This window comes from Melozone crissalis, unplaced genomic scaffold (assembly GCF_028551555.1).
Source record: "Melozone crissalis strain CALT ecotype California unplaced genomic scaffold, PUWL_Pcris_2 ptg000012l_1, whole genome shotgun sequence".
NCBI classification, from domain to species: Eukaryota; Metazoa; Chordata; class Aves; order Passeriformes; family Passerellidae; genus Melozone; species Melozone crissalis.
In genome coordinates this window covers 7,494,390-7,519,131 of record NW_026535790.1, presented here as the reverse complement: position 1 = coordinate 7,519,131, position 24,742 = coordinate 7,494,390, and the positions used below count along the sequence as shown (strand labels likewise).

Below are 24,742 nucleotides of genomic sequence, written 5' to 3'. Positions count from 1 at the left end.
GTTATTTTGTTTATTTTGAGTAATTTATAGAAAATATGACTTCTTAATACTCATCAATTCAAGAAGAATCAGCAGAGCTATAGCCATGGAGCAATCTTGCTGGGCTGGACCAGCCTTCTTGGAATTCTGGTCTCTTATCCCTCACTGGTGGTTTGTGTTGATGCTTTTATCCACACCTACACTGGTACCTGTAATTGAGATAAATTAGCAAGAAATACTGAGGATGAAATGTGTTTGCATTTGTGGTCCTGAATTAAGCATCGATTTTTGCCCTGTATGTGATAATGAAATTTGGAATTTCTGCTTTGTTGTGTCTCTGTAGTATTATCAATTCCATGACTCTCAGAAAAAAGAGGCAAATGAAAATAAATAAGCAATTTAAAGTCTTCTATTTCAAGAGGCTTTTTTTCCTTCCTCTTCTGTGCAAACCACGGTCTTTAGCAGGATCTTGCTTTTGTGCTCTGCTTGTGTGTGTGTGTGGGAGAGGGGAGTGAGAAAAGATGGAATTTCAGGTCTCAGCTCATGCAGAAGATTCTGGATGGAATAAGGAAAAGAAGATTAAGTTATTATGCAAGTTAAGGTTACAGTTTGAATAGGCTTGTAAATTGAAATAATGAAGCCAATTTATAATAGTTTAGCTGTATAAATGTTAATAAATCAGTACACATTAAAAGTCTGAGTACACACAGAGGCAATTGCTGCAGAGTGGGTGCCCTGTGCAAGTGCAGAGCCGTGTCTGAGCAGCAACAGCTTTAATTTATTCAGAGTTAGAGACATAACAACAACTACTTGTTGATCATGCACTATCATATTTTAATGGCACACTTAAAATATTTAGAATGCCATCGGCTTGATGTGTCCTTGAGGATTCTGGATTCAACATTATGGTTCAAGATTGTTGTTTTGTTATGGAGTGATACTGTACAGAAAGCTTGCTGTGGATCCTTTTGCTTCTGTTGTTTACTTGTATGATGCTCTAACACTGGATTATTGCATTTTCCTCATCCCTAGAGCAACTGTTTATTTCACAGGTAGGCTGATGGATTGTGGTCCCTTGTGCTATTTAATACCCAGAAATTTCACTGTTTCACTTTCAGTTTTTCTACAAGATTTGGGTTTTTTTTTTTTTAGGGTTGCATAAAATATGCTAAGTTACTGTAGAAAAATAATTATCCTTTTTATGCTGAATTAATGAAGTGCAAACTCCCTCTAATGACCTACTGAAATGTTTCTTGCTAATGTCATTTAGCTCTTAAAGTGTAATATGGGTATTATGGAGTAGGCAGAAAACTGATCATGTACTTTCTCCCTGGCCACAAACTCAGGAATGTTTTGGAAAGAAATCTAGCATGAAGAAATTTTGGTTGGCTGATTTCAAATGACACAAGAACTCTGCTGAACTCTGCAGTCCTGCAGGGGTGGGATTTATTTGCAGGTTGCCAAGGCCAGACTGGAATCATAATGTCTGCAGCACTGGCTGTCAACATTTGGTTGATATAATAAAATCTTTTGCATTTTATCCACTACTAGAGTTTGTCAGACTCCATCTGGCCATAGGAAAATGCTATTTTTTTTAAAATGGGCAAAAACTTCTGTAACTATAGAAAATACTAAGAAAGATACAGGTGAAAGATACTATGGACTGAATGTCAAGGGGAAAAAAGTTGTCCAGTGGCTTTGCTTGCTTGAAGAATTCAAGTAATACCAGTTCTGTTAGTATGTTTTCAGTAAAAGCACACTGAAATTTACTGGCATCTGCATTGAATACTCACAGAACAGAATTGGCTGATTTATTTTATATAAACATTTCACTTAAATGTTGGGAGGGATGGTTTAATATAATTGTGTCCTTGTAGCACTTATAAAATTATTGATCAACATATGTGAAATTGTTAATGAAATTGTTGGAGCTGACACTTTTCAGTATGGTATTTGGCTGTTCTGGTGTCATGTTAAACCTAACCCAAAGGAAATCTTTAAAAATTCTAAACTTCTGTTGGTTGTCTAAAAAAAAATTCTTGATTTAATGACAGAAAGTATTTTTATGGTATTTGTAAAAAGATAGAAAGGATTTAATAGGAAATGATGAGGTTCAGAAGTCTCATCATCTTTAGGGCTGAACTTGAGCAACAATGCCATGAGGAAGCAATGCCATTATCTCTGCTCCCATCTCCCTGTAGCAGTTATTTCCTGTGGCAGGATTTACAGCCAGGAGAAGAAGCAATTTGGAGAAGCTGAGCAAGTAACAGTGTATCTCATTAATAGGCATGTGCTGAAAAGGTGCTTTCTGCCCTACATCTGTGAAAACAAAACAGCTGCAACCACAGGCACACTTGTAAACATTTGTATTAAAGCCAGATGCAGACTGATTTGATTTGATCAATACTTCTGATGTGGTGTTAAATAACTCTGCTTTTGAAAGATTGCTCAAATTAGTGATGAGATTAAGAGTATTTTTATGTGCTTTCCTGAATAGCAAATGGTGTTGGCATCATCTTAAGTGTGCTGCCTGTGTACATGACTTCTAGATCTGAAATGAGCAAAAATGGACACAGACATTAATCCTTTTTGTTCCTTTTTTAGATGAACTTCGTCAAGCTATCGTGGCCATGATGAATAGAAAGGATGAGCTGGAAGAACAGAATAGGTAGTTTGTGGTTTTTAGTCAAGAGGGACTGTAATTTAAAAAAACAAACTGTTCTCTAATACAAGCTGTTCTTTCTGTAAAGCTATGCATAATATTTCTGTAACCTTTTTGATGTATATATTATTTTTTCCTTGAAAGGTTAACTTAATAATTCACATTTTAAATGTTGATACCGAAGAATAGTGTTTTGAAGGTAACTTTTTGCTTTTAGTTTGAATCAGGTAACTCTTTGTAACTCTTTGTACCTTGGGAGTTTTGCAGTTTTAGTTTTTTCAAAACCAAACCTTGTAGCCAGGAGATTCTGAAGCTGTGTTAAGATAGCTTTCTAAATAAGCAAAAGTTTCTCCCAATGCAAATATTCAGAAAATTTGTTTTTTCCCTTCTGGTGAAGAAGTGATGTAGGATGGCTCACAATGTAATGCTGAAAGTGACTTTCATTTCTGGCTGTCTTTGTGTTCACTTGGGGCACAATGATGATGTAAATGTAGAAATGATCAGTTGCTTATATAAAATGCCATCAAACATACTTTGTATTTATTTAGTTTATTGAAACACACAGTTAGATGAATGAAAATACAAATGCATCCAATACTTTAGTAAGGGTATTTTGGGTTTTTTAATTCTGAGCTTACCAACAGATCCCATTTTCCTTCCTCCTATTCTTCCCACTCCCATAATTGCAAGTTATTGCCTCATTCAGCTTTGTGGGCTTTTTTTGGCAGAAGGACCAGGATGCTTTGGGTTTTACCATTGTGCATCATGCTGACCTTTGCTATCTCATCAAGGGTTTTTACACAGAGGTCTGTGGCAGTGCACTTGGCATGACAAGAGCCCTGCCTGGCTTGCTATAAATATATTGCTTATAGATTATTCCCAAGATGTATGGACTTGCACTGAAGTACTGAAAACAGCTTACCAGCTTTTTAAAAAACCAGATTCTTTCTGCATACTGATGCAGTAGATTCCACAATAAGTTGTGCTTTGGGCTTGTTGACAGGATAGTAATACAAATTAAAAATAAACATTTTCAACCTTTTTTTTTCCTTTTAGCTTTTAACATCTCCGTATAATCAAATCAGTTGAATTTATTAAATTGACTAATGAAATTTTTGGAGGACATCAGTGGTATCACTCCTCTGTGATTCTTGGAGTATACTCTAATTAGCAGGTAGTGTGTGCAGTGTCCTAAAGAGAGACTGCTGCTCTCTTGCAGATCCCTGAGGAACCTGCTGGATGCAGAGATGGAGCATTCTGCAGCTCTGAGGCAGGAGGTGGAGAACTGCAGGAGGAAGGTGGCAGAGCAGGAGGAGAGACATGCCACCAAGGTCCAGGCCTTGGCACGGTAAGAACTGCTGCAGATGTCTTGGGAAATAACTGCAGGGGAACAAGGGAATAACAGTCTGTATAGAAGGGAAATAATATTCAAGTAGCTAAGTTTGCAGAAGAACAGAAGTGATTTAGGACTAAAAGTCCCATGGTAAGCAATAGCTCCTGCTAAACATTATAAACAAACAAGTACCAAGTTCTGAAGTGGTGCAGCTGTTCTTCCCACAGCCCCAGGAAGGTCAGCTGGAACAGGTTTCTCAGGACCATTTCCAGTCAGGCTTTGAATATCTGCACAGATGGAGACTCCTGAGTCCCTTTGGGCAGCACTGTTGGCAGTGACTTGTTGGCAGTGCTGTTCCTGTGGGGCCCAGGCTGCTCTTGGCTGGCTTTGCCATGGAGGGGGTATTGCAGGCTCATGTTCAGCTCCTGTCTCCCAGGGCTCCCAGATCCTCCTCCACAGAGCTGTTTTCCAGCCCTCCAGCATTGCCTGGCTGTCCTGAGCTATTTCTCCCCAGATGCAGGACTGCATTTACTCTTGTCGAATTTCACAGACATTTTCTGAGTCCAGTTCTCCAGCCTGTCCCCGTCCCCCTGGGTGGCAGCACAGCCACACAGTGTCTCTGCTCCTCAGATTTGTGTTTGTGACCTTGCTGAGGGTGTGCTCTGGCCCAGGTGAGGTTAAGGTGTTAAACAGCATTGGCCCCAATATTGAGTTGCCTCCAGCTTGACTTTGTGCTACAGTGAAATAAAGAATTTTAACTCTCTCCTTGTCTAACTGGGATTCAGCTTCAGAAGGACTTTGGAAGGTAAATGCTGCTGTAATAGTGTGATTTGCTTCTTAAAATTCAAAATAAACTCTAGAGTAACCATGATGTGTAGGATCTTGGGGGTGATTCATGTGTATAGTAAACAACAAACAATACAAGAGTTAAATAATTTGCCTTACCCAGAGAGAGGTGTTGGTTTTCTGCATGCATGAGCAGAGTGTGTTTGGTGTCAATCATAAAGTACCACAGCTGAGATTCCTTTAAGCTTTTTACTGCCTATTTGAAAGTGATAAATATAAAGCTTTCTTAAAAGTAAAGGTATTTAGGACACTACTAATTCTGCTTTTGATGACACATCAAACCAAACTACTTGCTTTGAGGGAGGGAGAGATATGAATAAGTGGGTTTGACATGCATGTGCTGTAAGGCAGTAGAGACAATGCAAATACTTCATCATTTAATATTCATGTTTCAGGTTATAGGAGTTGTATATTCATATTTCTTTGACTCACTTCCCCCACAATTTTAGAATTTGCAGTGACATATGGGTGAATCAGATATTTGTCATGCACGTACCTCTTTAAAGAATAGATAAGGAGCTTTTATAACCAGACCTGAAGAGGTGCTCACTTTGACTAATGAGGTATTTTTAAATAAGTCTGTGTAATTGCTCTTATTGCTATATGGATGTGTTGTGTTGATTGCTCTTCTGAAAGTCAGTTTGCCTTGTCATGTGATAAAAACAGTGTTGGGAGCTGCTGAGGCATGATAAATTCATGTGTCACTGGTTACTTTGAATTTGGGAGGCATTTCTTTAATGATTCATAGCAACTCATTTTCTAACATCCTAACACAAGAAACTTTGCATGTAGTTTCTTTGGAATATAAGCTTTTCTTCTAAATTTTAGTTGGTTCACTTTGTATGCTGTAGGTGATGCTGCTGCAGTAATAAGAGTAGTAAATTTTTAAAATAAATAGTACTTTAAACCAAGAAGTTGAGCAAGCTGAATAATCTAAAGAATTGATGTAACAGAAAGTTTGGAATTGCTTTTTGAGTGCTGCATAATATGTTAGGTGAGTAATAGGAAACCAAGTTTTAGATATTTTGAAGTAGTGAAATCTCACTATTTCCCTTGAAAACAATTGATCACATGACCAGAGTAGAAAATTTTCCTCAGTTGTGATGTTCTGAATATTTTAAGGCAAGGGAAATCATTCAGTAACAATCTGACTGTTGTGATTTGATGAATGACTATTTTTCAGATTATGAGAGCTGATATTTATGTGTGTCCCCAAAGCTCTTTTGAAGAATTTGACGTAAATAGCTTCCTGAAGGCTTTGAGAACACAAATTTCAGTGACACATCAGTCAGTACTGAAATGATGGCTTCTGGAAATCTGCTGTGATTCAGCTGTTCTCCTGGACCCTCCCAAGAGCCTCTGGCCTCCCAGACAAAATGCTAGTTTACTGAGAGACATTTTCCCAAGTTTCCCACTTTCTCTTTGAGAAATGGAAGAAGTCTTAGGTGAGCTTAGTTTCAAGTAGTGGTAATCATTGTTCCATGTGAAATACTTGAATAAGTCTTTCATAACAGCTGCTATATTGTTCCAAAAGGAGCAGGCTCAGGTTCAATCTATTTGCTAGTCTTCTGATAGAATACACTCAGTAGTCTCTCTAGTATTTTGGGGCTTCCCCCCCACTTTTTTTTTAATTTGTTTGTTTGTTTTTGATTTTTTTTTTGTTCTTGTCAATGAACCTTTCTCAAATTGCATGGACATACTGTGCCAGTGGCTTCTTGGCAATACTAAAGCTTTTAAATTGAGATTCTTCTTTTCTGTGTGGAATACTATTACATCCCTTTGCAAGGCAAAAGAATTTATTGAAGTTGACTGTGAAATTGGATAATCTCAGATTGCATATTCTTAGACTATATTCAGCAATGTTGGAGGAAAGCATATTACAAAGGACAGGCTTTGTAGCAAGAAAAGCAGATAGAGAAGATGAAAATGCACTGTGTGGGGAAATGTGGGCTGAGCATTTGTCTCTACTTCATCTTACACTTCTACATACCTCCTGTTTGCTGTAGATTCTTTAACCTGATATGCCTCCTCTACCTACTGTCTGTGTTACTTAAACCACATTGCTTTTGGATTTGGCATTTTCTGTTATTCTGTTTTGCAGCACTTCTTTTACAGCCATAGCCCTTCAGTGATGGGTGAACTCATGTGTGGTACATCTTGAAATGGTTCCATCACTTCCCTTTAGCAGCTCTTAGAGGAAAAATACCTCTTGTTCCTGCTTGTGAAAACTAATTTGAATATTCCTATATTAAATGACTTTTTCTTCCTGCTTAGCTACTTGGTGACATGTCACAAGTCATCAGTGGCTCCTGGACATGAAAAAACCCACTGGAAGTCAGCCCATAGTGAGGGACAAAGGAGCTTCCCAGAGGGAGCAGGAGGAAGAGTATTTGGCATCAGGGCATCAGTGGGGGCAGGAGGAGGAGAAGCAGCTGTAGCATGAGGAGGAGGAAGGAGAAGAACTAAACAAGGTGAAAAGCACCCAGCCTCCATCTCTGAGGGAGCCCCCAGCCAGGGGAAGCTTTCAGTGATGGCCCATGAGCAGCCCCAGGCCAGGACAAGCAATTAAGTTTAGCACATCATTCCTCATTAAAGTTTTTTCTGGAGATTGGTTTTATTATATAATCTCATTCTATTGTGTACAGTTCAACTTCTATTTCCATGAGCAACAGTTCTCATTTTCCTTATTTAATTGTATTTGATGACAACTGCCTGTGATCTTGCATCTCCTCATAGTAGAATCATTCAGGTTAGAAGGCACCTCTGGAAGTCCTTCAGATTCTACGTAATGTTGCAGGACATTGTTTATTTAAATTCATTCTTAATTTCTGCAGGTTCTTTTATTGTTTGGATATTTGGTACCTTTATAGTATTTCCTAAAAACCTTAACTTTTTAATCAAAACATAGACATCTGTTTGATTCTTGTAGTTTGTTTGGTTTTGCTTTATTTCATTTTTCCCAATGCTGGATTTAGGAATGAGACACCTTTCTGGAGTAAGCTTCACAGAAAGCACTTGCTAGAGTTTGATATTTGTGCCAAAAATTAATTACATTCAGGCCACTATACTGAGATACAAGAGAAATTACTCTTTTTCAAATTCTTTTCTTACCATGCTCATTTTACAGAACCCCTAGAGAATTTTTATATCGTTTTCAAGATGTATGGTGGAGTTTTGTTGGGGTTTGTTTTTTTCTTTTTTTCTATTAAGGTATAAGAAAATAAATCCTGTAAGGCCTCTTTGTCTGCAACAAAAACTGTATACTCTGTGTTCATTCACTGGATGCAAAACAGGCAAGTCTGTGCTTCTTAAACACAAGCTTGTTTTTTGTTGCTAAAAAATTTACCATTCTGGCTGAAGTTTTGATTTTCTTTCAGACAGGGTTTCCTTAATGCTAATTTTAAAATAATAAAATAGAGAGGAATTATTTTTCATTCAAAATTAGGCAGGGAATTGAAGGTATTTGACAACTAACACTCATTATATAATTGATCATTCCTATATATGTGCTATGAAGCCTAAACAATAACACTCACTAGAGCTTTGCTATTTGAGCAAATGAGTAATTTGTAGGCATACTACAATGTCATCTTCTATCATTGTTATTTTCCCCTATATCAGCACATATTACCATCTGTCTTTCAGCTTATGAAATGGAAGAAGTGATCAGGCAGGGAGGTTTGGTACAATTGAGCTTTTGGAGAAAGGGAAGATTGGTACAATTGAGGTTTTGGAGAAGGATGTGCTTTTAGTGATGTAGTTCTGCCCTGGTTTTGTTGGCTATTTCAGCCTTATTTTTAAATTTTTTTTTTCCCTCTCTATCCCTTTCAACTTGTACTTACAGTCCTGTTGCTCATTCTTCAGCACTAAATGTGAAACTGTTCGGAGCACTTTAAAGATACTGAAAATATTGTGTTGACCTCTGGGCTCACAACAGGTGAACAGTTCTGCTTCAGGTTGGGTGTTGCAGTTTGGATACATTGCAGTACAGCAGGGCCTGCATAAAGAAGTATTTAACGTCCTTCAGTCTGCAAATCTGACCTGTAACTCCTGGACAGGAATTTATCTTCCTGTGAAATCCTTGTTAGGAATATATCTGATAAAATACCTCTTGAAGTCATTAAAGACTTTTCAACATATGCTTACTAAATGTTTTTTAAATATGCTCTGTTTAAAAGAACTATATAAATTCATATACATCAGGACGGGCCCTTTTTGGAATTAGCTAAATCATAGTAATGAGTAAGAGATGGCAAAGAATAAGTAATAACCTGATAGAGGCATATTAGAAAATTGTGACTGGGCCATAGTATCCTGTTTTGAATTTCAGTCTTGTATCAAAAACCTTAAATGAATTAAAGTAATTTTCAACTTCATCTGTACTGTATCAACTTGAAGTCAATTTTAAGACAAAGTAGTAAAAAATGGATTTTTTAAAATGTTGTTACAGAACTGACAGAAGGCACTGAGTCTATTCTCATATGTAGAAATGAGGTGATATAGAGTTATTTCATGAGACTCCTTAATATATTGTAACTGTACACAGTTATTTTAATGCAGACATTCTTACAATTCTGGTGAGAAACCTTTTTGTTTAGTTGTCATAGAAATTTTTTTTTGTGAATCAGTTATTTAAGTTTGTTTTAATGCTGTATATAGGATTAAACTGTGTTTTTTATGCTTTTTACCCTTGCCCTGAATATCAGTGTCTGTCTCCGGTGGAAAAAATTATTTGTTCTTTGTAGTCTCAGAAATGAAAAAATCATCAAATGCACAAAATCATCAAGGACTCTTAAAATTTGATTGCCAAGCAATCAATAGCTTCTCAATTATTTAGCAACCTCCTACTAAAATGCTGAATAAAATTGAGGTTACAAAGTTCAGCAAGCTGACTTGAAATCCATAGGAATGGGAATATTGTGCCAGTCAAAGCTCCTTACAGGAGCAGTGTAGCATTGCTCACAGCAGCAGTTTGAGTGTGTATATATATAAAATATGTGTATTTTATGTGTGTGTGTATATCTAGTATGATAAGGACCATCAAACATACTTGAGTGTTTTTTTGAATATTTCTAATTCTTAAATAAATTTCCATGAATAAAATGCCATTTCTTTGGTGTGTCATCTATTTGCAGCTTTCTGTGCTGTGTTCCATGTCCAGGTTTTGTTGTGCCTGGAGCACAATTTGGCCTTGCCAGCCCAATTCCCCCCTCTCTCTAACACTTGTGGGGTCCTTGTGTGTTGTGCTGCATTTGTGGCACCTACATACTTCTGCCTCAGGATTATCTTAAAGAAAAATAAAAGTGGTTTGAATTCAGAGTCTGGCAACACATTTTAGTTATGCTTCTTTGGTATATAAACTTTTCTGTTGTACTCACTTAACTGAATGGGCTTAGACAGATAATTGAATTTTCAGACATGTGATTTGTCAGCTTTGTTTAAAATCAATCAGTTGGAGCCCTTTTTATTTCTCCCCAAATATGAACTAAGGTGCTTAATGTTGTTAAGTGGAGCCATGGTGGTATCTGCTTTGAATAAGAGAAATGAGACAGGCACAGGCACTGAAGTGTGAGAGCTGAAGGGATTACCTCAATTTCATGTCTTATGCTTTTCATTTAGCAATGGTTTGTGGAAACTTTTGCCTTGAATATTGTTGCTGGGGTGCTGCCATTTTCTTACAATGATAAAGCCTGTTTCTAAAGCTGAATTATTATTTGCTTGCAATTAGTTGCAAATTAGTAAAATAATGATTTCATTTTACATTGGCCAGTCTGAATTTCCTTGTGTACCATCCCATCCTTATGTTTTAGTTGATTGTTGATTTAAATAGACTCTGTAGTTTGTTTGCCATCAGTGTAGCACAGAAAATCTAAATTAATGGAAAAGTTTTGATCATGAGATAATCTGTTTCACTGATGTGTTTATGAGGTCCTGGGAAACTAATTTTCCTGCTACTCTGCTATTGATGCATTATTTAATTTTTTCCTTGCATCATGGTGACACAACTTAGGTAAAGCTTATTATAACAGAGAGTCTGTTTGTTCCCATTGAAAAGGACTTTTCATTTGTTTTGGGGAAACAATATTTATTTACTGTTTTTCTTTATCAACAGAGAAAATGAGGTGCTAAAAGTGCAGCTTAAGAAGTATGTAGGAGCTGTCCAGATGCTCAGAAGAGAAGGTCAAACAGTGGAAGGTAAGGATAAAATGAAGGGGGGGAAAGAATCCATGCACAGGATTTGTTTTTCTGTGTGCTGCCATTCAGGGAGTAATACCTTCCAATAGTGAAAATAACATATTTGATTTGTTTTCCTTTTGAGAAAAATACAGATGTAGATTTTTGTACTCATTTTTACAGAGCGTTTTCTGGTAGATGAGGTGGTCTTACTTTTTTCCTATAAGAAATTTTCCAGAAAAAGCTGATTTAGCTTAAATAAAAATCTGTGTGATATTGGACTATAAAAATAAAAGTATTATCTCTAGATTATACTGTTGTTTTGGAAATCAGTATTTGCAGACTCTTTGAAATAGACACTGTACTGAGTAGTAATGAGCAGATTTTATAACTGAAAGAGCATGAGTGAAGTTATCAGCAGTTTTACCTGTTGGTTTTCTGTGATCTGTGATAGAAGCATCCATGAGGGGCTGAATTGATGTCTTGATTCTGAATCTTCTGGTGGGACCTGGATTTCCACTGGCTGCAGAAGCTGTTCAGACAGCTGGGATGGGTTTTCAGAAATTGGCACCATCTAATTTTTTAAAATTGTGAATATTTTGGTCATATAAGTGGCTGTATGAATGAGAATACTACTGTTCTTCAGGGTTAGCCACTGTACTTATCTGGAGTTTCAGAGCTTCATTCATCCCTAAAAGGATATTTGTTAGTGAGAACACATGTTTTTACTTCCGACTTTGCTGCAGTATAGTGATTCATATTAAGAATTATTCATGAAAAGCATGGCTGAGGCTTCCTATAATAGCAGAAATTATCCTTCATTAGGTAGTGACAGTTTCCATGATGAGTATAATTATAGGAAAAGAAAAAAAAAATATTCCTAGGCTAGCTATATTCCACCATGTTAAAATTATGCAGATTAGTGAGTGATAAGAATAGAAACTGAGTAGGATGGTCAGATTTTATAGATTAAAAGGGGGGATGGAACAGTACCAACATTTCTAAAAATGAACACGTGTGCTTTAGGCTGGAAAGATGCTTAATCAATCCACAGTAATTATCTATAATATTTATCACTAGTGACCAGAATATATTTCATACAGTATTTGTAATAAATTTTTCTTACATTGTAACTTTACATGTTGAATTTTTGTAAAAATAAATTTTTTTTCCTTAGCTGCCATTGAAAATTTAGGTGAAATTTTAGTAGTACTCTTGTCTCTGACTCAAAGTACATAAGCATGTAAATAATCCCTGAGAACTAGCTGCAAAAAAGAAGAGAAACAAAAGGAGTTTTTTCTTTTACCAGATTTATAAAACAATTGCACCCATGACTTGTTTATGCAATGAGTAATTTTAATTATAATTAATCTTTTGAATGGTATGAAAAACGTCTTAAATGTATTGTAGATTTTAGAATACAGATTTTCTGTGACTCGGTTTTGAAAGAGTCAGAATAAATTGGGCTTCTGCTGTTATTTTTATCACTATAAATAATGAAGACTCTATATGTTTTCTACAATAATCAGATCAAATGCTATTGAATATGGCTTTTAAATAGTTTCCTAAAATAATAAATGAAACTCAGCTTGATATTTTGCCCTGTGGAGACTTAAAAAGGCCAAAAACCTCACTCAGCAGATGTGATTATAAATAAATTACCCAAAAGTCAGAACTATCAGCTTTCAAAATGAGTGATCACTGCTGTAGCCTGAGCAGTTGGATATTGGTATTTAAATATTTAATAAATGAGCATCTTCATTTCTCAGTCATCAGCAGGAGTTGGCTCTGTACCATTTTTTTAACCTGCTTAGATAGAATATTTCTATAAAAATGCTGATCTTAGAAGTTTGGCTGAAGAACTTGAAGCAACATTTACAAGAAAAAGATCTTAAAATAGCTTTCAAATTCACTTAATAATAAACTTCTAAACTCTTCCTCAAAGCAAAAGTCAGTTCCCAGGCTCAAAAATATTTAGGCAGATGAATTATGGTCTCTTCTCTCTACCTAATAGTGGTTGTGTATATAGTTCAGATTTTGAAGAATGTTGAAAGCATTTGTTCAACTCCTCTTCTAATAGGGCTTTACTTTTATGTGTTAACTTGTTTTCTTAGAAATTCATGAGCAATGAGGAAAAGTGGAATTGGATTCTGTGTAACTTGAAGGAGATTTACTTAGAATAGGCCTTAAAGTGATCTTCAAATACTGAAATGATAGCTGGGAACAGGAATAGAATAATCTGTAATTTTCATTCACTACAGATAAAAGAAGTAATGGGCTGCCATGGCAGGTGAAGGAAATTTGATCAGCTATCAGGAAAACCTTTGTGAGAAGAACACTTACATTTAAATAGGTTATGCAGGGAAGCTGATCTCTCCCTTCTTGGAAGGTTTTAGGAAGAAATTAGACAATTAACTATCAGGAGTGGAAGAACTCCAGCTGATTCTGCTTGCTGAAAAATCATGAACTACTGGGTGAAGTATGGAATGTTCATTCTCAGCCTTGTTTGCTGTAATTTCTCTGATATGTAAGCAGTCTGTACAAGTAATATAAAATGCTGTTTTGGAAGCCCAGTAAAAAAAAAAGGCTTAAAAGAGAAACATAAGTTTTAGAAGGCTTGGGGCAGCAACTGCAGGTGCTACATATATTAGAGAGCTGTATCACACAACAGCCAAATGCTTTTGGTTTACATTCTTCTCTGTTAAAATCTCAGTCTAAATATTTCTTACCAAGAAAGGTCCCTGCAGAATCTGTATTTTAGTACTTGTAATAGTGCTTAATATTATGGTCTGTTCTCATGTTTTTAATAACTGTTTCTTGTGGAGATGTTATTTCTAAACAGGTTATCCTGGACGTTTATGGAATTTTACTTTTTAATCTGAGGTATCTCTTTGTTATAGTTCTGCCAAACATTTGGAGCACTGATGGTGAATTTACAATTCCAGAGCAAAAGCAAGCAGAAAACAATGAGGAGCTGGCCAGCTCTTATGAAAGGAAATTGATTGAGGTAAAGTTTGTACTGCACAGATTTTATGGAATCCTAATCATAGAACAAGGTCTGAAGCTTAAATAGGTTTTTTACTTAGTTGATATCTTTTTGCCTCAGGAATGTAAAATATAAATCTGATTTTTTTTTCTTCAGAAATAAAAAACTTCAGATAATTAAAAGTACTTTTCCTAACGGGTACATTTTCATACGTTGATATTAAAATGAATATCAGCGTAAAAAAATGAAGATTTTATTAAATAAGCAAGTTGGTTTTAACTGCTGGTGAAGTTGAAATCATCCCAGACAATAGATTTGAGGTTTTGTGTAAATTACAATACATAATTACAGGCATGGCTGTGTTGGCAGTTGAGCTTAATCTACTACCATAGTGGAATCTGTAGCTTTTTCTGTGCTTTCATGCTGGTTTCTGATTGCAAACCATGTTTCATTTTTGTATTGCTTATTGAATACTGCAGTAAAGAAATGACTGATAGAAGCTACTACTTCTGTTGATATGACCATGTTAGAAAAAGTTCCTAAGGCAAGATTTACTTTTAAGATTAATATAAAATTCATTAAAGGAAAAAAAAATAGATTAGGGTTTCATCCTAAATTTGAATACAAATTATTTTTAAGAAAAAAATGTAATGAAATTTAGTATCTAATACCCATATCTGCTATTAAATATTAAAAGAACATTTTTATAAGAAGTAAAAGAATTCTTTATGTCTTTCTCTTTCCCAAAATACCCTTTAATTGGATTCCCATATTAACTGATTAATATGAAGATGACTAAAAATGCAGGTCATGGATCAAAGAGCTTCATACACTTCTTCTAAAACATGCATACTTGGTTCTCCTTCTCTCATAGGACCTTGTGCAACTGTAGGGGGATAGAATATAAGAAACTAAAGCTAGTGTAGAAGGTAATCTCACCCCTAAGGAGTTGCAGCTGGGCCAATTAGCAAAGATCAGGAACAGGCCTGACTTTACCAGGCCACAGCTGTAAGCAATGAGAAGCAGAGTGCTAGAAAAGAGTGGGGTGGCTGGGTGAGAAGGGAACTGGAGTCAGTGGCTGCTTTGGGAAGAAGAGTCAGTGCTCTGAGGAGATGCCCATGAGAAACACCAAGAAGGTGTGGAACTGTTGTGATAAGGAGACAACAGTGTGGAACCCCTGGAATAAGATGGCAACATGAAACTAATTCTCTCCCTAATGCTTACCTTTGCTTGAGTTCTTCTGACTCCTTTCCTCTGTTCTGTACCTATCAAGAGATTATCTTAATTAAGAACCCAGGTGAAATCTCCCTGTGCTGTGGAAGCCTCCTCAGTTGTTCCACCTTTGTTCTTCGTGCTCAGGAGTTTGGTGCTGGCACTTCTGAGTTTGTGGCAGTGGTGACACAGCTCTGGGTGTAACCACAGAAAAGCTTTTTTATCAGTGATATTGGGAAGAGGGAGGCTGCATCTCTTTCACTTATTAATCTCCAACAGGATCCTCACATAGTCCAAACAGGACATAACCCCTGTGACAGCCCTTCTCCAAGGCTCTGAGCATGGCAAGCCGTGTCAGTCTCAGTAAACGCTGGTGGGACTGGACACAACTGACCAAGACTGGGAATTATTGCAAACATGAGTAAGAATTTCATTGAATGTGCACAGTTCCCAGTTTATTTTGAGATGAAAGCTTCAGCTTATTTTCTGCTAATTGGTTTTGAAGCATATCTTTCCAAGATGGATTGTGTTGTTAGATGCTTAGTGAAACATTCCTGGCCTGTTTTTAGTGAACTGCTTGGTCCTTTGCTGTGAAACATGAGGCAATACCTTCTTTGTCCTTTCTCTGGAGGCTGCTGTGAACTGTGGCCATGCTGGGCAGTGTAACTGCAGTGCTCTCAGGCACTTGGGTTTTCTTTTGACAACCCTAAGGAGCTGAGTTAGTGTGGAGCCTCAAGTGTTTACTTTATCCTCACTTCACCTTCCTGAGAAGGGTTTAGGTTCTTTAAACTGTTTTCTCATATAGGAAGGAGCAAATCTAAATGATACTCTGTCCAAGGAAAACTGAGCTTATTTATTCTTTATTTTTTTGCTTTGAGCATATTGTTATGAAGAAAAACAACTGTGAAGATGATTGAAGTCCCAGCAGGGAAATTTATTGCTTAAGCTTCAATGTGGATTGAGTAAAGGAAGATGTGACTCTATGAAAATGTAATTGAAAGGATATAATTATAAGGAGACCTCTTTGTTGTTTTAGCAGACTTTGATGCAGGAAAAATTAAAGGAACTTAAATTAATATTGTTATTCATTGCTCCTTTTGATTTGCTGTGATGGTAATGCATTTTTCTTTGACAAGGGAAAGTATTGAAGTCAGTTAATTGCTAATAAGTGACACCTGCCAGTTGTCTTTTTGATAATATAGAACAAGTGATTTGGTGTTTTATTTGCTGTTAAATTTCCTTTTTATTATTTAACTTTGCTAGGGATACTTACAGATTTTTGCGTTACTTGTAGTGTTTTGAGAGAGTTGTTGAATTTACATGTTAATTGAGTCTGCAAGTAGAAAGTTATTTCAAGGACATCCAAATCAGAGAGACAAAATAGTCACACATCAGTCTGGATTTTGTTCTTCTGATAGACAGGCCCTGAAAAACCAAACGTTTTCAAATATGCAAACTACTGAGGTCCACTTGTAAATTTTTATGTTGCTTTTGATAACCAGCAGTATTGCAGCTTTTCTCTGTGAATTTGCAACTAGTCATTGCTGTATCTCTGTACTTGAAATGCAAGGAAGTTCTGCCTTACAGCCCAGGCTCTGTGGAATTAACAGTGACCTGTTAATATTAACCTGGTATTCTTAAATGTTACACCACCCACTTTAAATTGGAATTAGTGGTTAAGCTAGTATGGAAAATCATTTATGTAGAATTAATAATACTATATTATTGCTTTCTCTAGTATATTGTTCATGTAGTTTAGCTCTTTTTTGCATAGATGTTTCAGTGATGAATTACTGGGTTTGATGGACTCCCTTTAATACAAAAAGAAATTGGAAAAGAATGCTTGAAGTTCACCTCATGAAAATTATTTTTGTTTTTTATTTATAATCAATGATGTCAGATTCTGGCTTGTCAAATTGAGGCTTTTTTTGTTTGCTTTGATTCTGTGAAGGATGCAGATTTGTATGGAACAAAGCACAAAATTAAAAGCAGACACTAAATTAAACTACTTTATTTTGGGGAACTTCCCTGGGGAAGAGGGAGAAGGCAGAGTAATTCAGAAAAAGGAAATAGTGAAATTCACAGATAGTAACAAGCTGCTTCTAGGAGGGAAACGATGAACTCTTGAGAGATTTGGCAGTAGTTCAAGTCTGTGTGCTATTGTTGAGGCGACTGGATTGAAATTCATGTTGTTCAGCTGTGCTCTCATGCTGTTACCCTGCTGCCTTTGCTGTTCTCCAGCTCTGGGTGGGGGATGAGGAGGAGAAGGAGGCATTCCAAGAGGTGCTGGAGCCAGGAGCAGGTTTAGCCATGTAGCCAGGAGCAGATTTAACCTTGCTGCTGGGGCAGCCCAGGGGAGGGCCCAGCAGTGCCCACATCTGACTGCTGGAACTTTCCATCGCCCTCACTGCCCCAGCCCCTGGCACTCTCACAACATCCTGCATCTCTTCCTGCTCCCTTGACTTAAAATGCAGAGCACAGCCCCAGCCACACTCAGTGTCCAAAGAGGCCACTCTGTTTACCTGTGAGAGCAACCTGTGCCACAGCCTGACTCTGGTATTTAGACTCCTCTGACCTCTCACAGATTTGCCTGGAGTGATTGACTTCTAGGTCCATTCCTATTAAAACTCCAACTAAGGGTGAAGAATACATCACTTATGAATTATTGACAAAGTTTAATGCAGTTTGTGCATTTTGCAGTACTGCCTGTTCAAAATATTGTGATTAGTTTGTACCTGTTGAGTGCTGCATTCATCAAAGAATTAAACTGAGAACAGAAGTCAATGGGTGTTTTATTAGAATCAGTTGTCATATGATTTAGAGTGATAAGAATAAAATTTGACATAAAGTTGCATTTTGTCCTATTCAATATCAAAACTACGTTTCAAGGCATGAATCAAAATTATAGCAATGTCTGTTCTTAATGATCAGTTCAGACTACCACATTAGCAGTACTTGGAGAGTAAAAAGAAATTGATATACATGTAAGAAATTACATAGTGGGATTTTTTTCCCAGTTCAGATCACATCACAATTATCCCTTGGCTTTGCTTTTCAGGTGGCTGAAATGCATGGGGAGCTGATTGAATTCAATGAGAGGCTGCACCGTGCTCTGATGGCCAAGGAAGCTCTGGTGTTCCAGATGAGACAAGAGCTCATTGATCTGAGAGGGCCAGTGAGTATTTGTTTATTGCACTGCAGAATATCCCTCTGGAATAGCTCAGACATGCTCCTCATGGTGAAATACCCATTAGCTTGTAAGAAATAACAGATCTGTGAAGAATTGGCTTTGAACAATTCCTTTCCTCTTAACTATTCCAGATTATGCTTTACATTTTACATTTTCCTTTTAAAGGAAGGAAGATACCCTTTTATGTTTATTCTAGTTGTAAATTAAGGTAAAAAGATACTTCTGTTTTGTTCTAAATGGTCCTGCAATCTGGTTCTCTAACAGCTGCTACTTCCTTTGATTCTGCAGGTATTAGTCCATCATGGCTTCATTATGAAATTTTGTACTTATATAATGTTTGGTAGGAGCACAGCTGAAATAAAGTGTTCTTGTGTCCTTCCCTTGGTAGAATATTGGTTGTAAAAGAAAGTGATCAGTAGGTTTTATGTGCTTCATATTTTCCCATAAATGGCTTATACACACAAAGTACTTTGTTTTAGCATCCTTTGCACATAAAGCCCTAATAATGGTACTCTTGCCTGCATTTTCTGTATCTTTCAAAATTACATGCTTTTACAAACCCCAATTTGTTTCTTTACAGAACTGTAGCAAATTCTAACATAAAGGACTCACAGGGGTGACATGTTCACAATCTTCTTGCAGGATTTTGTTTTCCATTTATTGCTTGTCAGGAATAGTTTTTATTGGCACTTATAGAATTGAATGTTGAATTGTAATTTCCTTATAATATTATGCTTTCTTAATTGAAAACATAATAGCCACTGTTTGGAAATTATTTCTGTTTTGTAAATAAAGGTCCCTGGAGATTTAAGTCAAACATCTGAAGATCAGAGTTTATCAGATTTTGAAATGTAAGTTTCATAATTCACAAATTTTTCTCTTCATACCATCTCTGGGAAAGGAGAATAAGCAAAGAGATTCAATAATTTGCTTTTCCTCTATTACTTCTAATAGCTGCATTCTTAGTTGTGGTATTCTGTTGTTAAAAAGCATGGAGAGCTGCACAGTCCATGCCCCAGTGTAGTTAATAATGCTGAACTCAAGGAGTTTAGATTTAGCAAGATTCCCTTGGAGTGCTTTTTAAATGCCCTAGGTCTTGGTATTCTGCCAAAGCACCAAGCAGTTTCTGGTTTTAGTGCTCTGGGTTTGAAGGGTGCTGGTTGCTATTCATCATGTGATGGACTTCCTCATTTACAGAATAGCTCCTAATCAATGCTTCAAAAAACCCCAAAGCCCCCACTAGGAGCCCTCCCCAGATCATTTGAATGTGTTGTGATTTGGAATTTTGCCTTTAGTAGTCAAACTAATGAATCTTGCTTTTGTGGATGAGGGGTTGAAAATGTAGCTGATGTGTTTGAATCATAGAAATTTAGAGATGGATGACAAAGAGTGGATGGAAATGGCTTCTGCAGAATTGTGCACTGCTCTTCTGTTATTTAATGAACTTTACCTGAGATTTGTGGCTGAAAATGTTGACTTTGTTGAAGTGAATAATTTTTGCTTCATGTGTATAATCAAATGTTGTCAAATGCATGCTGTGAAAAAAACCCCCAAACCCAGAAAACCTGCAGAAAGAATTGTTTCAGCTGGGTTAATTTTAGGGAATGTTTTTAGATTCAGAACATAAAAAAAAAGTTCAGGCAGAACTCCAATTTTTCTGTTTCTTCATTTGAAATTTTAAGTTGCTTTATTGATTACTTTGATCATTATTTAAATCATTGCATGTAGTTGCTTTGCAATTCTTATACGTAAATATGATTCCCTGTTTGAAATTTTTCTCTCTCTCCTCCTCAGATCCAATCGTGCTCTCATCAATGTTTGGATTCCCTCAGTCTTCCTGCGTGGCAAAGCTGCCAATGCATTCCATGTTTACCAGGTGAGTGAGGCAGCTGAACAGGGCTTTTGTCTGGAAGTTTCTGACTGAAGTAGCACATTTTAATAATTTAAATCTCTGTGTATAATTTCATTAGAGATCAGCTAATGAGCAGCAGCAGTAACTTCATATATATTCATCCACAGGATTGTGTTGATTATTCAAATAGTATTTTTTGAGACTTGACTTGTAGTAGTTTAATACTTTAAAAGCATGCTAATAAGATGACTCCATTGGTCAGGGACTTTAACAATTCAATATTAATCAGTAAAGCCTTCTTCAAGATGCATGTACATGTTTTACTTCAGTTTTGGGGATAACAATGACCAGAAACATTGCTTGACAGACAGATATGGTTTACTGTAGTAGCTCACTTGAAAACATCTTGAATAATGAAACAATTCTACACTGTGTGTTATTGAACATGTTCACATTGTGTTCTGCCTCAGGCAGGTCAGAATTTAGGGGTTTGTGCTCCAGCCTGACTTGTAGCTGAAGCATTGCAATTTTATACTGTTCCTTGATTGCTGGATTCCTGGTTTCAGAGCAGTGACCCCTCCATGGATAGAATGGCAGGGTGAACTTCAAACACTCTAATGTGCTGTCCTAGGCTATTTACATTTCTTTATTTGTGGATTGTTAGCAGCTGCAAAATTTCTCCACTTTTGTTTCAGCCACACGTACTTAGTTCTGAACAAGATTGCTGAGGCTTGTTAACATTCCTCTCACTCTGAATGATGTTTTTTTTGTAGAATTTTGAATCATTTATGAAGTGTTGGCAGGTAGTTGAAAAATACAGGAAAACACCCACCCTTTGGCCAGTAAAAGACAATGAAAAATAAGACTTGAGGTAATGGAAAGAAAAGCCACCAGGATGGGAGCAGTTAGTAATTTGTTCAAAAGCACTGAATAATCAATCAAATAGAGATGCACAGGTGTGTGAAAACCCAACTTGTTGACAAGTGTAATATTTTTGTCTTTCTGGCTTTCACATATTTCTGCTGTCACTGGCTACAGATTCTCAAACCCAGACACAAGTCTGCCAACACAGAAATTCTTAAGAGCATGGAGATCTCACCCCACCTGTTACACTAATGATGATGCAGCTCCATGTCCACCAGAAGAGCTCTGGTTTCTACTGCTCCTTTCCTAAGCTGCTCTGTGTTGTTTTTCATCCTGCTTGAGCAGGTGGGGTAGACCAGATGGTCCACTGTGGTCCCTTCCAACCTTACCTATTCTGTGAAGAATTTAATGAGTTTGTAATTTTACTTGTAACTCTGGATCAAATTAGGTTACTAAAGAGTTCAGTGTTTGTCATGAAGTTTGACTGGACATGACTGTACAAGTGGGTGAATGCAAGAGGAGGGTGGATACAATTGCAGAGCATCTCAATTAGTTTGGAAAATTATCAAATTATCAGTTCCACGGTGTCTGTTATCTGTTTGCATGGACTTCATAAAGCTTCTGAAGAGTGTAAGAACTAGGAGAGGTAAATATGGGTTGCCGTGCCTCTTCAAAATCAATGCCAGTTTTGTGCTTGTGCTTCTTAAACCAGAAAAAGAAATTAATGACCTGTTAATTTGCATATCGAGAAGGCCTGACCTGGACAGGATAAGAATAGACTCCTGCAGGAGTTTGCTTATTGTGCTTGCTTTTTAAAATTTAATTTTATGTTTTTAAATTTAATGTGGATTTGTAGTGCTGTTTTGAAGGGCATTTCAAAGCATTTCTTTTTGTGTCATGTTAACATCTGTTTTGGATGTTCAAAATCAGTGCATTTTTCATCCTTAAAAAAACCCAGATGTTGCTCTTCAGTAAACATAGCAGGAAAAGTTTCCAGCACCAGCATATTTGTCACATAGTTTCAGCCATCAAATAGTTTCTTTAATTTCTGCTGAGGATTAAGGATTCTGGACAAGCTCAGAAATAAAACTGTGGACTCTGAAAGCAAGCAGCATTTTATAATTAATCCTATTAGATGTGGAAATTTCAATCAGACCTCTGTATTTGTAGAGTTACACTGCACTCTTGCAGTAACATTTAACTGGCAGAATTAACTGGTTATGAATCTTGAGGATTTCAAAACAAGCTCTGGAAACGTGGCCAAATTTTATGCTCAATTTGAATGGTTGAGTTCAAGGGGACAGTTGTGAGCAGCAGATAATTCAGTGCCCCAGTTTAGCACTATCTGTTACTGTCTTAAAAATTAACAGAGCTGGGGATCTGTAGCATTCAACTGTGGGTGTTAGAACAATTAGAGGGGGTATAAATTTTAGGGGTAAAGCAATTTAGAATTGCATGTGCAGTTATTGAGTTCAATTAAAAATATTTTTTCACTTGCTTTCTCAGAATATAAAATAGTAACAGAAAAATGCGTATTTTATAATCTCTGTTCACCATGGAGTTGTTATGGGTTATTCTCATTCTGGATTTTTCCTTGTGGAGAATAGCAGATTGTCTGTTTTAAATGAAATGCCAGTAGCAGATCTTCTTGAGTAAATAAAGCATAAATCTCCACATGCAGTGCACCAGGAATTCAAAGGTGAAATAGCTGAAAAGTGACTGATAAATAGCTTCTGGCTTGCATACCCCAGATTTTAAAGTAGCTAATCTGACATAATTTTAAAAAGGATTTAAAGAGGTCTAAAAAACCAAGTAGTTACAAAGTATTAGGAAAGGGATAGACAAACAGGAAATGCTATTATGCTATGTATAATCTCTGGTTTATCTGTGTGCAATTCTACTCCTCTCCAAAGAAATATATCAACTCCAAATAATATGGGTGGAAAAAAAAAGATTTTTCACTGGCAGAGCATATTAGAAATTCTCAGCCTGCAAGAAAGGCAACTGAGAGGAAAATACAATGACAATCTTTCAAATCATGAAGGATATGGAGACATTTTTGACTGTTTCAAAATGCAAATTGGAGCTTTCATTGAAACTATTGCTTTGCAATTTCAAAACAAGTGCATGGCAGTGGTCTTCTCTTAATGTATAATATGGGGTAATACTGGACGTTTATGGGGTAATACTAGAAAATAATTGAGCTAATTAAACTGAAGAAAAATCAATCCAAACACAAAGGTGTGACTTCTTTCTAAGGAAATCCCTACATAGTGATATTTTGGAATAATAAATACTGCTATACCTTATGTTTATATTTAAGTGTTCTGGATAAAATACATTTCATAATTCTCTAAGGAATTTTCTGAACTGTTGAGATCAGTGTGCCTTGCTGTAAGAGCAGGATGCAAAAAAATTGGAGGTGATTTTAATTAAACATGAATTGCCTTTGGAATGTTGTGCTAATAATGACTAATTTAGTCCTAAAATGGAGATATATTAGGTATGATGACAAAATATCTTTTCTTCCAACTAATGCTTATCTTTTGTGCATGGCAAGCTCATTCTAAATGTTTTCAGAGCACATCCTCTCTATTTGTACTTGCTCAAGTTTGTTTTGCTTCAGGTTTAGTTCTTGACTCCTGCCTTGCCATTCATTAGCACTGACAGATTACTAGTACAATTAATTTTGCACCTGAGTAGAAAAAAATAATTAGATGACCAATTGATGTCTTTATTACCAAGCAACAAGTCATAAGGATTGTTTGGACTTCAGTGGATGAAATGATCCAAGCTGTGACAGGAGCTCAGACTAGACACTCATAACCATCTCTGCAGCAAGAACATTAGGCAGTTACCCAAAGGCAGCTTCAGAGGTTCATTCTCTTACAAAGTTTCTGATGGCTGTTACTGGGTGGCAGACTGATTAGTTATAAATTAGTTATATATTAGTTATATACACAGCCATATATGGAGAAGTTCATTTGTTTTGTACCAAGTCACGCTTAAGGAAGCCCAGTCTGGGCTTTAAACAGACAATTTAACTATTAGGTGACTTTTTAAAGCCAGGGTCATGGTGGCAAAAGTCTTCTCTTCCAAACAAACTGTTTTCTCAAGTTAGATAGAAACAATTTAGTTTTTCTAGGTTGCTTTCTGATGAATGCTGTATGTGATCTCTGCAGTTTGGTGCCCATGTCTTTTGTGTGGCAGACATTGCTCACCATTAGAAAATAATTTCTTGTCTAATATGTTCATGGGCATACAGACAGAATTCAGATCAGAATTAAAAAAAAAAGCCATTTTCATTTTACCTCTAGATGGTGATAGTTAGATGCAATTTCTTTAGTGTGTAAAGCAAGTTGATTATTGCAGTAATATTATTTTGTCATATTTCTCAACTGTAGAGTATCTTGTTTTCGTATACATGTGGATTCCAGTTTCCTGTGAAGTGTACAGCAAATGCCATTAGTCATGCCTTTTGTTGCTATAATTATCAATGCCTGACACTTAAGATAATGAAACTGAGATTTTATGATTCCTAAAGTGATATCAATATTTAAATGGCTTCTTGCAAATCCGCCTTGTTTGTGGAGCAGTGAACACTTTACATTATAAACCAAATAAGTTCAAAGATTAATATGCTA

At 36.4% G+C, this 24,742-nt stretch overlaps 1 protein-coding gene across 2 annotated transcripts in view; it reads left to right on the top strand.

The window, feature by feature from the left end:
* SNX29 (sorting nexin 29) overlaps positions 1 to 24,742 on the top strand; it is a 97,299-nt gene that overhangs the window by 22,334 nt on the left and 50,223 nt on the right. For both annotated transcript variants that reach the window (XM_054270939.1, XM_054270941.1), the window contains exons 12-18: positions 2,584 to 2,647; positions 3,861 to 3,989; positions 10,933 to 11,015; positions 13,895 to 14,001; positions 18,251 to 18,367; positions 19,178 to 19,233; positions 20,177 to 20,258. In XM_054270939.1, coding sequence (XP_054126914.1) covers positions 2,584 to 2,647; positions 3,861 to 3,989; positions 10,933 to 11,015; positions 13,895 to 14,001; positions 18,251 to 18,367; positions 19,178 to 19,233; positions 20,177 to 20,258 — 638 coding nt within the window. The remainder of the gene's footprint in view (positions 1 to 2,583; positions 2,648 to 3,860; positions 3,990 to 10,932; positions 11,016 to 13,894; positions 14,002 to 18,250; positions 18,368 to 19,177; positions 19,234 to 20,176; positions 20,259 to 24,742) is intronic.